The following is an 18,169-nucleotide window of genomic DNA, read 5'->3' on the forward strand; positions in this document are numbered from 1 at the left end:
GCAGAGAAAGAGCCGAGTCCCAACCACTGGATGGCCAGGGAAGTCCCAAAAATACCTATTGGCAACTCCTTTCAATAAGAGTCATCTGTGCTACACGGTTTTTTTTTAATTTTAATTATTTATTATTTTTTATACTTATTTTTGGCTGCATTGGGTCTTTGTTGCTGCGCGCGGGCTTTTCTCTAGTTGTGGTGAGCGGGGGCTACTCTTCGTTGCGGTGCACGGGCTTCTCATTGCAGTGGCTTCTCCCATTGCGGAGCATGGGCTCCAGGCTCGCAGGCTCCAGAGCACAGGCTCAGCAGTTGTGGCACATGGGCTTAGTTGCTCCGCGGCATGTGGGATCCTCCTGGACCAGGGCTCGAACCCGTGTCTCCTGCATTGGCAGGCGGATTCTTAACCACTGAGCCACCAGGGAAGTCCATGCTACACGTTTTAGAATAATAGAATTGTAAAGCAGAAATTTGATGGCTATCTGGTCCAATTCCCGTAATCCACAGACGAGAAATCTTCCCCCAACAGCAAGTGCCTTATCCATTCCTGCAACTTGCCCCGGCTAGCCTTGACCACGTTCACGTGCCCAGCAGCAGGAGGGAGGCTCCCAACATCACCGCCAATATTGGTATCATCTACTGAAAAACCAGGTTGGGCCTGACCAAGCACCTACTGACAATCACGCCCACCCCTGGGGCTGGGGTCCTGTTTTATGCCCTGTTGATTGTGCTTCTCTGTGGGAGTTGGTCAGCTTCTCAAGGAAGCAGAGGCCTAGTTCAAACTCAGAACCATCCCTCGAGGAGGAGGTCAAGATGGTGGAGTAGGAAGTGGAGCCCACCTCCCCCCACAAATACATCAAAAATACATCTGTTGGGGCTTCCCTGGTGGCGCAGTGGTTGAGAGTCTGCCTGCCAATGCAGGGGACACGGGTTCGTGCCCGGTCTGGGAAGATCCCGCATGCCGCGGAGCGGCTGGGCCTGTGAGCCATGGCCGCTGAGCCTGTGCGTCCCGAGCCCGTGCTCCGCAATGGGAGAGGCCGCAACAATGAGAGGCCCGCGTACCGCAAAAAAAAAAAAAAAAAAAACATCTGTATCTGGAACAGTTCTCACAGACCACCACCAGAACCATCTCTTAAGATCAACTTGTTTTCAAAACTTTCAGTCCATATTTGGGAAGAGTTGGCAAAATGCGTGACATAAGCCTAGGCTTCTATCAGGTCTCCCATTCTCCCACATTGTGGTGATTTGGGATTGAAGAACTCATCAGTCAATGCACTGTTGCCCAAGCACTTTGGATAAGTCAAATGGTCTCACGTGGTCAAAGTCAAAACAGCAATCCAGTTTAAAATGCACCCGTTCCATTGGCTGGAGAGCTGCACTGATGCCGAGGGTCTGAGGACAGAAGGCTGTGCAGGGGCAGTGCTGTAGCCCCCAGGCGTAGGTCGGTCACCTTACAGTGGGCACCCCCGGTCACTGAAGGGAGGGCTAGAGGGCACAAGTCAATGCACATCAACCTCTAGTCTTCATTTTTATCCTCATGGGGTGGTGGTGGTGTGTGTATCCAATTGATGTCACAGCTCCACCTTTAAATACACAACGTATTATTCCCTTAAATATTTATTGAGCATTTACGGTATTTCAGACACAATTCTAGGTGCTGGGATACAAGACTGAACCAAGATAAAAATCCCTGCCCCTGTGGAGCTTACATTCTAGGAAGAGGTTGGGAGGTGAGGGAAGACACACAATACGTATGAGAAAACTCAGCATGTAAGTACAGGCAGAGCTCGGACATACCGTGGGCTCGGCTACAGACCACCAAATAAAGCGAGTAGCGCCGTAAAGCAAGTCACATGGATTTTTTGGTTTCCCAGTGCATAAAAAAGTGATGTTTACACTAGACTGTAGTCTATAAGTGTGCAATAGCACTGTGTCTAAAAAAAGTGATTAAACAATCCTTTATTGCTAAAAGAAGTTAACCATCATCTGAGTTATCAGCGAGATGTAATCTTTTTGCTGGTGGAGGGTCTCAAAGATTTTGAGAACTATCAAAATATGTAACACAGAGTCACAAAGCGAGCAAATGCTGTTGGAAAAATGGCCCAGACACGTGATCAACAGAGGGTGCCACAAACCTTCAATTTGTAAAGACCGCAATTACCTGTGAAGCGCAATAAAACGAGGTCTACCTGTAAGTTAGTGAGAGGAGCTTTCGAAAAACTATGCAAAGCAAAGGTAATAAGGCGTGTAGGGGCCTTAGTTAAGGGGGCAGACTGCAAATCCAGACAGAGTGGTTAGGACAGGCCACTGAGAAGGTGACATATGTTAAAACAAGGGTCAGGCTTGGCAGCACTAAAACTTCTGTCAGCATTTGTTCAATATACAAGTTCTCGAACTGCCTTCACATTCAAGTGACGACACTGCCGAGCTGGGCCAGTACCAGAAGCCATCACAGTTCTACCCTAGACCTACTTCTTTGGCCCAGATGATTAAACCTTGATGCCTGGGCAAAAAAAGTTACTTAAGAATAACGAGTAAAATAAAAATATAGATACTTGTGTAATACGGTAACTACTACGTGACAAGCCCTGTTTTAAGTACTTAATATATTTACTTTGACTCAGTGAAAAAAAAAAACCCTTCTTTCTTACAGAAACTGTTACAGAGAGAGGAGTAGAGTAAATCCCTACATACCCATTCCTCTGCTTTAGCAACTACTGGCCTCCTGCTATTTCTGCTTCATCCACCACTTTCCTTTAGGAGCTGGTCAAGGACGGAGAATTTTGAAACAGCCACAGGCTTTCTATCCATCTCACCCATAAAGACTTCAGTCCATACTCTGAGAGAACCACTTTTAAATATAATACCACTATCACATCCAGTAAAATGAACAATCCCTTACTATCATCTAACACCTCCTCCACTTTTAGGTTTCCCTATTTGTCTAAAAAGAAAGCCCCAAACAGTCCATCTTTTTGCAGTTGGTTTGATCTAATCAGGATCCAAGTGAAATCCACAGCATTGGGAAATATGTCTCTTAGACCTCTTTATCATAGCTCTCCCTCTTCTTTTTTTTCCCCCTTATTCTGAATTCGGTTGACTCTATCCTCCCAGCATCATTTATCCTGTTCCTGTGAGCTGTATACTTTGTAAACTGCTGACTACAGCTGGCGGCGACATGGATTGAGGTTCAACGTTTCTGGGGGGAGGCAAGATACCTTCTAGGTTCTGTGAACCTCTTTTCACATCACTGCAGGAACACCAAGGGGTCGGACTGTTCCATCTTGAATGTCTGAGTCCGGGTTCACCAACCTGATCCAGCCCTTGCCAAGCTCCCCGTAGCTCTCCTGTGTCCTTCACAGTAACTCCACGAGGCAGGCACTACTCTTTATCTCCATGTGCTTGTGGCATTTGCCTACTTAACGGGGTCAGGTCCTCAGACCCAGAAGCATCCAACCCCACAACGGGGCTTTTCCTACTCTTCTCCATCCTGAAACACTCCCCCCAGTGCCGTCTGGAACCCACGTGGGGTCAGACACCAGCAAGAAGCCTCGTATCCTCAACGTCTTCTCTGAGGGTTCCCCTCTCCTTGCCCCATTTAAACCCTGGCTCTCCGGAGGGCACTGACGTCGTCCGACACCACTCACCTCCCCACTACATTACAGGCGTCCGCGTCACCTCTCTCCCAGCCCACTGAAGATTCAGGCATGTCACTCACTGACTCTAAAACTAGGCCCTGTCCTAACACAGATGGTTCTTCCAAAACCCTGGCCTCAGTTCCCTGACCTAAGCCTCTGATGCTCCCCTATGCAGCCACTCAAGCCCACGGCTGTAGTGCAGTTGCTACCCTCAAGGGCAACCCCCATGCATACTTTAAACAGCCCATCCTCTGCCTGCCCGCCTCTCCAGATGCTGCACTGGGACCCCAAGGACCCACCACTTTTTCACTGACAAGTTTAGGACTCCAAGGCAGCTATGCAGAAAATGTGTAAAGGTTAACATTTCACCCCGAGATGATTATGTTGCTCGGCCTTAAAATTATTAAGGTGCGTTGATAAGGGGTAGAAAGCTCTCAGAGAGCTAGAAATAGCTGTGCTCACACACAGATGATGCCCTTGCCATTCTGGGAAAAAAGGAGAGAGAAAGGATTTTGTGGGTGTGTGGCTATTCCAGGCGGTACGAGGGCCACCTCCTCACGATCGCGGCCTGCCAGCAGTCAAAGCAGGATGTGGAGTGACACAGAAAATGAAGGAAAGCCAAAAAGCAAAAATTCCGCGAGTTCAAGTCTTCATTCTCCAAGTTCAAGCCCAGAGGTTCCCACAGCACCACCAACCGTGACTAAGATCTCTGGAGAACACAGACGCAAGAAAGGTACCTTTCCCTTTGGAAACTAGCTTAAATGATTTCAGACACAACACTATAATTTCCCCTGGAGCATTAATAAAAGCCCTGATGTCCAAGGTAACACAAACCCAAAGGATATGGAAGTTAAAAACTCCAACCAAGGGCTTCCCTGGTGGCGCAGTGGTTGAGAGTCCGCCTGCCGATGTAAGGGACACGGGTTCGTGCCCCGGTCCGGGAAGATCCCACGTGCCGCGGAGCAGCTCGGCCCGTTAGCCATGGCTGCTGAGCCTGCGCGTCCGGAGCCTGTGCTCCACAACGGGAGAGGCCGCAACAGTGAGAGGCCCGTGTACTGCAAAAAAACCCAAAAAAACCAAAAACACCCCCCAAAACTCCAACCAAAATGGATTAGGAATGTAATAACCTAATCCAATTCAAGAGACAGAACATGGAGAGCTCTTGTTTTATGATCACCAAAGGTTGAAAATCTTAGCCATTTGATGTGGTCACAGGAAATCTTCACAGGAGACCATACATACCTTGACCATACCAGCAGACCATACCTGCTGATTCATGCGACCCTTTCATCATCAAAAAGTAAACCCCAGAAGTCAAAGTCAAGCTCTGAATGAATGTTCCTGGTCTTTACTTATATGTGTATAAACAACTAAAAATTAGAAAATCTGTCAAGCTCTTGAAAACCAAAAGGATTTTTAGAAATGTCAACATTCAGAGCCCATGACATTTGAGATGTCCTTCAAGTGAATTTTTACCAGCTTCTAGAAGAACATCTTCATCTCTTCATTTTGAGCCAAAAGGTGAATGAAATCATAGCCACAAAACAGGATAGGCCTGCAACCAAGAAACAAGCTGCTTGCACAGAATTCAGCAGAAACCCATGAAAAGGAGAGCTCTTCTCCAACAAGTCTTAGTACCAAACTACAAAGTTCTTCAACCGATTGAGTCCGTCTTCATCAAGGAGTAGAGAAAGCTAAAGAAAAAGTGATGTCAGCCCCAAACGTGGATTCGCATTTGATCAGACCTAGGCAGCCAGCTGCCACTGTGCCCACCTGTTCACTCCAAAGCCAGGCTCAAATGCTGGAGCTCCTGGGCCAGGGCAAGTTCTGTTCCTAAACTGCTTCATCAAAGGAAGAATAAGTAGAGGCGCAGAGGAAATAGCTGTGATTTTGTGCTTCAACGAAATCAACCAGATTCCTCACAGTAAACTTTTAGAAACACCTGCATTTTTGTTTTTGTTTTTTTTTGTTTTTTTTGTTTTTTTCTGGTACGCGGGCCTCTCACTGCTGCGGCCTCTCCCGTTGCGGAGCACAGGCTCCGGACGCACAGGCTCAACAGCCATGGCTCACGGGCCCAGCCGCTCCACGGCATGTGGGATCTTCCCGGACTGGGGCACGAACCCGTGTCCCCTGCATCGGCAGGTGGACTCTCAACCACTGCGCCACCAGGGAAGCCCACACCTGCATTTTTGAAGGGATTAGAAAATCAACAAAATAGGACAGAAAACCAGATACATCAGTAACCGACAAAATGATGTCCCAGCCTTTGGATCAAGAGACCCCAAAGCTCACCTCTCCAAATGGAAAGTCACTGCACAACCAATAATCCAGGGACACTAAAACCTGTCAAGTGCTCAAAATTCTATTGCAGTCAAAGCCAGAAAGTAGCCCTGTTAAGTTTGCCTACAAAGAGGCTCCTCCAGACCTCCTGGCAAGAAACAAACAAGGCAAACGGTTTCAGACCAGTTTGGCAAGAATGCTACGAGTGGTTCCCACTCAGCCACAGCTACAGCCCAGAACCCAGACGGGGAAACAGCCACATGAGCAAGCTGTCAGAAAAAGGCTCCTCAAATTAGAATCCCCCACAGTCCCAAATCCCGGCACGTCACAAGCCACTTCCTCCCGGTAGCAGGTAATGAGTGTCCGTCCTGCCGACACCACTTTTGCCCAGTGAAACTGAATCCAAGCCTAGTGATTGCATTCGATTCACCAAAGATGGCACTGCGGAGCCCGACAACCTGATTCAAACACGCCTGGCTGGAGGTAAGACCCAACCCATGAGAGAACCGGGGGGTCCTGCAGATGAATCCCCCAAGGTGTACTGGATTGCTCTGCCGAATTTTTAGTTGTCTCTTTGGTTGTGTTAACTGTAGAATATTTTAGAGGACATACAATTGTGTTTCACTGAAATTATACTTCGTATTTTGAACTTGTTTCAAGTCAGGAAGAGAGGCTATTATGAACGTAATATATTTGACTTAAAACTTTAAAAGCTCAATTGACCCCCACCCCCCCCTTCAATAACCCACAGATTCTCAAACAAGCAGGTGCAAGCTTCAGTTTAAGGGAAACTAGGTTTATCTATGGAAATTGCCTTTGATTCAAGGACTAAAATCGGCACTTCTCATGGCACATCCAGTTCACCGTGCCTGCTTTACCTAGAATCCAACTGCTTCTCTCCATGTCTACTGCTACCATCCTGGACCGAGCCTCCGTCACCTGTCACGTGGGTACCACGGTACATACCCAGCCGCCTGCCCATCCCCACCCATCCCATAGTCCATTTTCCCTGGAAGCCAAAGGGATCGTGACCCTTTCAAAACAGAAGTCAGATTACACCATTCCTCTGCTCAAAACCTTCCAGGCACATACCACCACGTGATCTACTTCCCCCCGTGGTTACGATGCTCTAGCTCCCTGTTTCTGGAACATTTCAGACACACTTCTGCCTCGGGGCCTTTGCACTTGCTGTTTGCTTTGCCTGGAATGCTCTTCTCTCCCGATATGCACATGACTCACATCCTTCAAATATTTGCCCAAATATGGCCTCTCAGCGTGGCCTGTTTTAAACCTGCACTCTCCCACCGCCCCAGGCATTCTCTTCTCTACATTATTTCTTCCCCTCTCCTGGAATATATTACTTGCTGATAGACTACTTTTTACTTATTTTAATGCCTTGTCTTCCTATTAAAACGCAAACCAGCTGAAGGTAGTAACTTTTGTCTGCTTTATCCAGTAGACCCGCCCCTCCCTCAATAACCCACTGACTCTCAAACAAGCAGGTGCAAGCTTCGGTTTAAGGGAAACTAGGTTTATCTATGGAAATTGCTTTTGATTCACTGCTGTATCCCTCGCACCTAAAATACTCAAATATTTGATGAATGAATGAACAGATCTCATAGTTGAATGTGAAATAGCTTATAAACTAGGAGGTCCTAGCTCAAAAAAGAATATGAAAGATGAAGAGTAACTTATTGTAAATAATCATCAATATACATAGAACAAAGTTGTGATGAACGATTATATCAACAACTGAATTCTCTAAATCAGTGAAACCCCCTTTTATAGAAACCGTGGCCTTATGATCAAATGATTTCAGATGGGTCTTTGGCACATTACAAACAAAGCAAAAACAATTTGCCCAAGTTTGTCCAAAGTGCCGTTACATAACTGCTCAATACATTTAAATAGTTACGATGCTTCAAAAACCAAACTGCAGGAGAAAATATATACAAAAGTAAAATTGTATAAAGTTCTTCATTAAAATAGTAGCTTAAACAATCCTCTATCAATACCATAAAGAGCTAGGGACTAGACCTAGACACTAGAGCTTAGAGCTGTTTACATAATTACAGGAAAACACGTGAATCCGTCCACGAGGACACTGCAGTAATAACCATTCAGTTAAAATCAATAACCCATCCTCCAGATGCAGCTCAGAGAGCAGGTGATGGGAAATCACTGCATGTCATACAGTTCTGGTTCTATTTGCCCCTTTTCGTCTTGGCTGTCTTCTCCTTTCTTTTTTTCACATGTTTAGGAACTTTGTTTTTTCTTTTCTCTCTCTGGGCTTCCTTGACCATCTTTTTTCTTTCCTGTAAAAACAAAAACAAAAAGTAAAAAAATTTGCAAATTTAATTCATTCTGAGTATTCATATTATTACAACTAAATTTTTTAACAAATTAATTAATTTATTTATTTTTGGCTGCGTTGGGTTTTCGTTGCTGCGTGAGGGCTTTCTCTAGTTGTGGTGAGCGGGGGCTACTCTTCATTGCGGTGTGCGGGCTTCTCACTGCAGTGGCTTCTCTTGTTGCAGAGCACGGGCTCTAGGTGCGTGGGCTCCAGTAGTTGTGGCACGTGGACTCTAGAGCACAGGCTCAGTAGTTGTGGCGCACGGGCTTAGCTGCTCTGCGGCATGTGGGATCTTCGTGGGCCAGGGCTCGAACCCGTGTCCCCTGCATTGGCGCAGGTGGATTCTTAACCACTGTGCCACCAGGGAAGCCCCAGAACTAAATTTTAAAATATATGTAAAAAGGTAAAAAGTGAGCATCACAGAAAAAAAATTGAAAATGATAATGGTTTCGTGGTAGAATTTGGGATGAAAGTTATCTTTAAGATTTCTTAATAGAAATTTGAAGAGAGCCAAAGAGAACGTGTGCTAGGGAGTTGGGTATGTCTCTCAGAAGTCTTGGAACCCTCACTCTATAAGGTTTAAAGGATCAGGCTAAGACTAAAGAGTAACAGTTAGCCATTATGGACTGTTTCATCAGTAGCATCTCTTATATCCACGGCCAGGAGTGGAAGAAACAGATTCTGGAAACAGGGAGCTGGGCTGTAACGCCCCTGAAATGGTTTTTTGGTATTTCACCATGGGGCAACTCCAGCATCATTTGTTCTTCAAGTGCATGACCATCACTTTTCATCAATGCACTGAAACTAGTGTGCCCTCTCTCTAGGCAGTGCCCAAGGAGCTTTTAGTAGAAGCCCAATCTCTAGCTGATGTTACCACCAAAAGCAAAGTTCACGCTTGGGAACTAAAACTTCAGGTGGAGGGACTTACTGACCAATGTGTTCAGCAACTATGATCCAGATATCTGAGCAGAGAGCCTTGAGGGGCTGTGCTGTCGTACTGACAAACAAGGGAATCTAAGTTTGTGGCTAACCTTTTTATCAACTTCAAGGTCAGCGGTGGGCTTTCTGGAGCAGGCGTTGTCTCCCTGGTCTTCAGAGTCTGTGTCAGAACACTGAGAGCTTCTGGCATCTTCTGAATCAGAACAAGCCTTTTCCTTAACTTGACTTTCCTTAATTTGATTTTCTAGGAGTGCAGGGACCTTGAAAATATCAGAGGACCATGTTATTCTAAACAAGTCAGTTATCTATTGGTATTAAATGTGTTAAGGCCAAAAATCAGATTTCAGCCCTACAGACAGACTTTGAAAAATGACATCCTGTATTGAAACATCAAAACAATGGAATCAACATCAGGGAGGACGCCTCAAGGAGCCGTTCCCGGACGGCTCAAGGGCGTACCCAAACATAGGAACTGGGGCTTCACTGGGTGACCTAGATCAACAATAGGACCGCTCTACCTCCTGCAGGAAATCAGGAGGGTCGAGCTGGGATTTGGAAAGAGGCGAAATACACATAGAAGTAAAAAGTGAAGTTATTTGGATAACTTCACAGTCGATTTCCTACGAATTAAATTTCATTTAACACTTGTTAATCCAATCAAGAGGGATCACGATATTTAAACAAGAGAAACATTCACTTTTTCCCTGAAATTTAGCAGTTTCTAAAATAATTAACTAATTAAATTTTTGGCCACATTGGGTCTTTGTTGCAGTGCACGGACTTCTTATTGCGGTGGCTTCTCTTGTTGTACAGCACAGGCTCTAGGCGCAGAGGCTTCAGTAGTTGTGGCACACGGGCTCAGTAGTTGTGGTTCACGGGCTCTAGAGAGCTGGCTCAGTAGTTGTGGCGCATGGGCTTAGTTGCTCTGTGGCATGTGGGATCTTCGCGGACCAGGGCTCGAACCCATGTCCCCTGCATTGGGAGGCGGATTCTTAACCACTGCGCCACCAGAGAAGTCCAAATTTAGCAGTTTTTAAAGCAGGAGGAAGCATTTTTAAAACCACGAGGTTTTCTTTTCATAAGGAAAAAAACAGATCTTTAAAAGGCGATTGTACAGAAAGGCTTTCCAGCCAGTTATAGCACCATCTTCCTGCTCTGGAATTCAAAGCACACCTACCCCATCACACCTGCTGCATAAAACCCAGAATTCTCCTAGTCCAATTCTTCCCACCAAAAAAACACACTCAATTTTCAGAATGTAAACCGTGATCCTTCATGTTCAAGCCTTTCATTAAGAATATTAAAAGTGGGACTTCCCTGGTGGCCCAGTGATTAAGAATCCGCCTTCCAATGCAGGGGACGTGGGTTCAATCCCTGGTCGGGGAACTAAGATCACACATGCCGCGGAGCAACTAAGCCCGCGTGCCACAACTGCTGAGTTCACGCGCCTCAACCAGAGAGCCCACATGCTGCAAACTACAGAGCCCACGCTCCCTGGAGCCCACGCCACAACAAAAGACCCCACATGCTGCAACTAAGACCTGACGCGGCCAAATCCATCAATCAATCGACTATTTTTCTTTTAAAAAAAGAATATTAAAAGAAGTAAGAACTACCTTTATTATTGCTTAAATAAGAATCAATCCCTGCCGTTTGAAACTGTAAGACAAAACAAAGTTGCTTTAAGAGAAAAACACTACAGGAATCTGCACTGGGAGACAGCATGACTAGCCCTTCAACAGCCTGTGCGCTGGGGTGAGACCAGACCTCACTGTTGCTTTAAGTTGGTTGTAGAAACATCAACAAGCACATGGTTACTTGTTAATAACTTCACAAATGAAGAACAGGATACAAAAGAATCGATGCCTCAGCTACAATAACAGAGCAATTCAGGGGCAGAATGAAGAATAAACCACGCATTCCCACATTTCAGTCTCATGGTTAAGAAGAACGAACATAAAAAGGGCATTTCTGAAGATGCCCATGGACTTTGGAAGCATCTGTACTAGTAACATCACACCTCTTGTTAATCCAATAATACCTGACATGAAATTTTATATCCTTCGAAAGAGTTTTCAAGTAAATGAACAGTAACACATGTTCTGCATACCTTCTGAACTCCTGACAAATCCTTCTTCAGTCCCGTGACAGTTTGGTATAGAATCTTGAAACCAAAAGGAAAAAAACAAGAATCAACATAAAACTGGACACGGAAGTACACGGCAATACTAAGAAAGAACACTGTGGTCTAAATGATACCTTGTGTGATTATAAAAAGGTGCCTAACATTTATCTCATGGGACACAGAGAGTGTGTAGCATGGCTGTGGTTCTCACCCACAGGCACAGCGGGCGTCGGCAGACTCTGGCCCACAGGCCAAATCTGACCTGCGGCCTGGTGGTTTGTAAGGATAAACAGTTGCAATCAATTTGATGATAGAAAGCCCTAACTCTGAATCTCAACTAAATGTAATGTTTTCTCCTCCCCCCTCAAATAACTCCATTCTTCTCTCATTAGTAGACCTGTATCATGAAAAGTTGTGTGTTTTCAATTATTATTAAAGTATTTTTAATTTCATCAAAAATTTGGGGGAAGGTTTTTCTCTCTTGTTATATAACAACCCACATAATAGCCTCAGTTTTGCTTCTTGGCCTGCGAAGCCTTAAATATTTACTATCTGGCCCTTAAGCAGAAAAAAATTTTCCAGACTCTGAAACACGTGTTAGTGGAGCTAGTATAATAACCATTTATAGCCTAGACTTCTATACAAATCTTCCTTTTCCTGCAGTTATAGTCTGTTGGACTCATTCAAGTGTGTCATTTCCTTTCACAAAGACCAGGGGATTGATTCCCTTTACAGGCAATGTGCGCAGAGGGTTTGCTAATGTGAAGGGAATGAGCCGTCGCGCTAGCTTAGAGGCCGACACTCAAGACGGCAGGTCTGGGCTGGCAGCTTCCGCGGTGAGCTTACTTGCTGAAGACAAACCAGTGACTCACGTTGTCCTGCTGGGCGTTCATGGCCATGTCCTCTTCCTTCAATTTCATCATTATATCCACATCCCTCTCATAATTCTTCACTTCATTCAAGGTTCTAGGAATATAAGCTTGCTTAAACACCTAACAGACGCAGAGGAAAAGTACAATGGAGACTTATTCACATACTTCTCCCGTGCACTCAGCATCCTCACCCCATCAAGTCACAGAGGAACTTATCACCATCGTCACCCTCAGCTCTGATATACGGTTACCCTTAGAATAACACTGCTCTCCCCTTGTCTGTATTCCATAAAGCCTTTCTGATGGGAGAGAAAGGAGTTGCCGTGAGCAAGCACTCCCTGGCTATGCCTAACAAAGGAAGGGGCTCTTTCATGGGAGCACCATCTACCCTGCGCCACAGCTGATGTGTATCGGGTATCTTATATTCACCCATCACACCTCACACGACAGCTGTGAGAATTATTATTATTTTTTAAAAGCCTACTATGGATCACCTTCACAAAAAAATATACTGACTCCCAAGATTTTAAAAAAGTCTTCCTTTTTACCAAACATGAGTCTTTAAAATCTACAGTGTTACTGAAAGCAACATTTAAATCACTTAAAAATTCACATTAGCGGGCTTCCCTGGTGGCGCAGTGGTTGAGAGTCTGCCTGCCGATGCAGGGGACGCGGGTTCGTGCCCCGGTCCATCCTTCTTGAATCACGTCCTCCAAGGGGTTCTGTAAAAATGTTCTCCACGCAGGACGAGGGGCTAACAGGTCACTGAGTGGAAGGATGTAATGGGATGTAAGTTACACAACCTCGTGCAGCTGAATCGTGTAACATGTTATGTCTCAAGGAAATACCATCATTTTAAAAAACTGCTTATCTATTAAAATTAAGATCATGCCCCAGCAATATAAAAAAAAGACCTTAAGACACAAGTGTTTCCTAAGTCAGTAAACAGATAATACATCTTACCTCTTCATCCACATGATCTTGGCTGGACCTTTCCTCCTTGGTCCTTTGAGATGCTATTTCCATAGCCTTGGAAAGAAAACAAAAATCACTTTCCTTTACTTTCAACCCACATCCATTCCCCAATTTTAGTGGAAAGCTGTTCTAGCCTCTCTGGGTACAGCCCTTCACCCTCCGTGTCCTCCAGTGGTACAGGTTAGCTCTCCATGGTAGAGCTCACCAAAAAGGCTGTCATCGAACCCAGAGCTTAACAGTATAAATCAAACTCGTCTAGCCTCAGGGCATCCCTAGACTCTTCCTCAAGAGTAATACCATTTTGACTAATTTTTAAACGATTAACAAAAATATTTATTAAAGGAAAACTGACACCGAAAGCAAGAACCCTTCCTCAATTCTTGAGCTGTCCACGAAGGGGATCACAGAGGAGCGGGAGGGTCCGCTCACCTTGAGTCCACGGCTCTAACGCCGCCGCACGACAGAGCCCCAAAGAAAGCTCTTTGAGCAAACAATGACTGACACTAAGAAGGTGACAAAGATTCTATAGATTCTTTTGGCTTGTAAAACTTAAGATTTGTTACTCTAACCTATTTAGAATACACAGAGGAAAGCAAACAACAGTGGTACTAGAGTTTTTTAAGTTCACACATTAAAATTAGTGCTAAAGAGTTTAAGAAGGGGGCTTCCCTGGTGGCGCAGTGGTTGAGAATCTGCCTGCCAATGCAGGGGACACGGGTTCGAGCCCTGGTCTGGGAAGATCCCACGTGCCGCGGAGCAACTAGGCCTGTGAGCCACAACTACTAAGCCTGCGCGTCTGGAGCCTGTGCTCGAGGCCGCAGTAGTGAGAGGCCTGCGCATCGTGATGAAGAGTGGCCCTCGCTTGCCGCAACTAGAGAAAGCCCTCGCGCAGAAACGAAGACCCAACACAGCAAAAATAAAATAGTAAATAAATAATAAATAAAATTTTAAAAATTATATAAAAAGAAAGTTATGTTTAAAAAAAAAGAGTTTAAGAATAAAAGTGATGTGATATTTACTTATTCAATTAATGTGATTATTTCCTCTGTGCCAGGTACTGAGTAGCTACCAGTGATACAGAATAAAATCTTGTCCCTTAAGAGTTCATAGCCTAGCAGAGGGTGACAAAATTCAAAAGAACTTAATGTGATAAGCAGGACTACGTCTGTTACAGAGTTAGATAATATAGAAAATATACCTATGGAAACAATGATTTCTGCCTGATTTCTCCTCGAGAGCTTTCTGAATTGAGCTTTGAAGTTCCCTAGGCAGAGCAAGACAAGCAAAGGTAGAAATGGGAAGGCGTTCCAGGGAAAGGGGAGAGTGTGAAAAGGTGGGATGAACCTGAACACCTGTTCAGGGGCCATGTGTTCAGTATTCTACGATTGAGAGGCAACAAAAGCAAAAACAGATAAGCTGGACATCAAAACTAAAAACCTCTGTGCATCCAAGGGTGTGGTCAACAGAGTGAAAAGGCAGCCCATGGAACGGGAAAAAAACATCTGCAAATCATATATCAGACAAGGGGTTAATAATCTCCTAAATATATAAAGAACTTCTATAATTCAACAACAAAAAAACAATCTAATTAAAAAATGGGCAGACCTGAATAGACATTCCAAAGACATACAAATGGCCAACAAGCACATGAAAAGATGCTCAACATCACTAATCATTAGGAAAATGTCAAACAAAATTGCAAGACCCCACCTCCCACCCATCAGCTACTCAAAAAACAAAACAAAAAATAAAACCAGAAAATAACGAGTGTTGGTGAGGATGTAAGAACATGGAGAAACTGGAACCCAGGCAGCCTGCTGGTGACAGTGTAAAATGGTGCAGCCACTAGGGAAAACGGTATGGCGGTTCCTCAAAAACTAAAAGTAGAATGACCATATTATCCAGCAATCCCACTTGCAGGTATACACCCAAAAGAACTGAAAGCAGGGTCTTGAAGAGATATTTGCACACCCATGTTCACAGCAGCGTTATTCACAACAGCCAAAATGTAGACACAACCCAAGTACACATCAAGGGATGAACAGATAAAATGTGGTCTATACACACAATGGAAGATTATTCAACCTTCAAAAGGAAGGAAATGCGGTGCCATGCTACACCATGGATGAACCTTTAGGGCATTACGCTCAGTGAAATAAGTCAGCCAAAAAAAGACAAATACTGTATGATTCCACTTATACGAGGTACCTACAGTAGGTGTCATACACGAAGCAGAAGGGGCTTGGGAAAGGGAGGGACTGAGAGTTAGTGTTTAACGGGGACAGAATTTGTTTTACAAGATGCAAAAGGTTCCATGGATGGATGGTGGTAATGGACACACAACAGTGTACTTAAGGCCACTGAACCACACACTTAAAAATGGTCAAAATGGTAAATTTTATACTGTGTGTATTTTACCACAATTTTAAAAGTTCTGGGATGCAAAAAGGCCTCTGAGAAACAAGGGAAAGGAATGAATGACCCAAAGCTAACAGGTTTCTTACTATACATTCACAAATTTGACAGCCTGTGTATCTTGCTGATGGTTAAAGTCAAGAAACCTGGCTTTACCAACGGCTTTTTACTACAGCTTGATTCCCCACCTGTGAAATCAGGAGACAGTCTCTGGAAGCTGTCATGATGAATAAAAGTCATGCCTAATAGCCCTGAGTCCCTCAGAAGTGCAATCGCTACCGCTATTGTCTGTTCGTCCCGTCCTGGCCCCACCTCACCTTTGCCAGATATGCGTCCACGTTCTCGTGTGTAACTGACGGATCCGTGACGAATTCAAAGAGCTCTCGCACAGTCATCACGGCGACCCCGTGCTTCAGAAAGAAACCTGTCACGGGAAGACATTCGTGAGAGCTTTGCGAGCGAAGAGGTTGTAAATCCAACCCCTTCATAGAAAAACAAACAGATAAAAATACCCCATGACCCACACTGGTGTCAGTATCACTGCATCAAACGATTTAGTGCTAAGATTCTCTATCAACGGTTTACCAGAGTGAAAAGCACCGGCGCAAACAAGTTGGGGGACAATCCCAGTGTCCACTCACCGTTGACGTTGGCGCAGTCCTTCCTCAAGAACTCCAGGGCATGCGGGTGGTCGTGCTCCACGGACTGAGAAACGTCAATGATGCACACGCCTCCGCCCTGGTACCTGCGGGGCAGGCGCGCCGGGGGTGAGCTGCACGCTGCCTCCAGGCTGGCATGAGGGCCGGGCACGCGGGGCTAGGGCGCACCACGGCTCGCCCACACTCTCGTTTAAACATTTCTACTTTAGTAGCAATGGAAATAACTAATAAAATGAATGAGGTGGGTAAGAAGAGCCACTTTGACTAACAAGAGATGAAAACTGAGAAAATTTCCCAAGTCCTTTAGCTCTGCTAACAATCAGAGTGGTCAATTCTGTGACTAAGGCCACCAAAGGCAGGGAACACATCCTATCCCGTGACCCCGTGGAAGCCAACTCTACAACTGGGGAATTTAGCAGGACTTCTTGGACGGGGATTTAGTTCATTTCCCCAAAGGACATGAGGTGACTGCTGGGAGGTGCGCGTGGGCCACACACTCACAGCATGTTGAATTCACTGAGATCCGCGTGCACGAGCCTGGCGTCCTGGTACATTCTCCTCATGTACTCGATCACCTGCGCATACAACTCCCGAGCCTTGGATTCTGATAACTGGACGTTTTTCAAGAGCGGCGCTGGCCTTGAACAAAAATAAAGTGAACAACTCAGATAAACGGACCCAAACAAGTCTTCTTGCTTCCTAACATTGTTACCCGTTATTGTCTTCTACCAATCATCACTGAACAATGTGCTTCGCTCCAGAGATACGGTTCTATCAATAAAAAGCTGTCCACAAACAGATGCTTTTCCAGCTGACTGTATGAGACATTCCCCCAAAAACAAGGTGAGCTTTGTTATTCTGAAGCATTTTGGGACTTAGAAACAGTAGAACAAATTAGTGACTCTATGCACTAATAGAGTGGGAAAGATTCATTAAAAATATTACAAGACGCAAGGAGCTATTTAAATGGGAAATATTCACATGTTGGATAATTCAAAGCTCTTAAAAATACAGTTCTGGGCGTGTAATTATTAGGCGTCCTACACACTCACATGTCGTCTTTGCCGATGAAACTCATGACGAGAACGTGACTTCGCAGCAGGATAGGTTCTGGGCACGGGATCTCTGCCGTGTTTAGCCTGTGATACGAAAACAGATAAACGAAAAGCTGAAACAAGTCATCGAAGACGACTTACAACAGCTGCAGTGCATAAGACTAGCAGTGCCGTGAGGAAACAGCACCCAGGCCTCTCGACCGTATTATTTTATTTCATAAACTCTAAGGCACCCGTGATTTTAAGCGGCACCGTTACGCGTCACCAAGAATGGCAAAACACCAGCAATTCAACTAGGACATCCCATAGCCTCCATGGCACAGTTCGATGCCAGAGATGTCAAACTGTGAAGAAACGGGCGCCTTAGAACCGATGAAATACAGCAGATATGTCTGCAATTATCTTTTGAGTTGATCAGTGTCAACGATGATGAATAAAAATCGTGAACTCATAGCCAGTCGCAAACTGAGCATAAGGAGATTTCAGAAGGACTTTCAAAACAAGTGACCTTTGCTGAATACTACTACAATATCCAACGTATGGCACCTATGTATAGCATATAAAAAGTTAAAAGATATTTGAAAGGGAGAAAAAAACCTTCCAATTTAACACTTCAATTGAGGAAACTTGATCTCAGATGCCTTTACTTGATACAAAGGTGCCAATGCAAACAAAGAATATAGAAATGTGTCCAAAATGGGACTGAACAAGAGGAAACTACGATAAAGAGCTTAGGGCCTAACAAAATTGCCTAAAACTCCAACACCTATAAAAAAAATGACACGTTATTCTCACCACCTGATTGTGTCACTTCCCTGCTTCAAATCCCGTAACGGCTCTTTATCATCCTCAGTATGAATTCTAAACC

The 18,169-nt window shown here is 44.9% G+C and overlaps 1 protein-coding gene across 2 annotated transcripts in view; it reads right to left on the reverse strand.

Annotated features, from left to right (window-relative positions):
• Positions 1-1,086: 1,086 nt before the first annotated feature.
• RIOK1 (RIO kinase 1) overlaps positions 1,087-18,169 on the reverse strand; it is a 30,968-nt gene continuing 13,885 nt past the window's right edge. For both annotated transcript variants that reach the window (XM_024738499.1, XM_024738504.1), the window contains exons 9-18: positions 17,299-17,385; positions 16,748-16,885; positions 16,229-16,332; positions 15,905-16,011; positions 13,161-13,226; positions 12,198-12,317; positions 11,311-11,364; positions 9,293-9,460; positions 5,810-8,223; positions 1,087-4,503 (exon numbers count right to left, since the gene is read on the reverse strand). In XM_024738499.1, coding sequence (XP_024594267.1) covers positions 8,113-8,223; positions 9,293-9,460; positions 11,311-11,364; positions 12,198-12,317; positions 13,161-13,226; positions 15,905-16,011; positions 16,229-16,332; positions 16,748-16,885; positions 17,299-17,385 — 955 coding nt within the window. In that variant the 3' untranslated portion in view covers positions 1,087-4,503; positions 5,810-8,112. The remainder of the gene's footprint in view (positions 4,504-5,809; positions 8,224-9,292; positions 9,461-11,310; positions 11,365-12,197; positions 12,318-13,160; positions 13,227-15,904; positions 16,012-16,228; positions 16,333-16,747; positions 16,886-17,298; positions 17,386-18,169) is intronic.

This window comes from Neophocaena asiaeorientalis, unplaced genomic scaffold (assembly GCF_003031525.2).
Source record: "Neophocaena asiaeorientalis asiaeorientalis breed wild unplaced genomic scaffold, Neophocaena_asiaeorientalis_V1.1 scaffold307, whole genome shotgun sequence".
Classification (NCBI taxonomy): domain Eukaryota; kingdom Metazoa; phylum Chordata; class Mammalia; order Artiodactyla; family Phocoenidae; genus Neophocaena; species Neophocaena asiaeorientalis.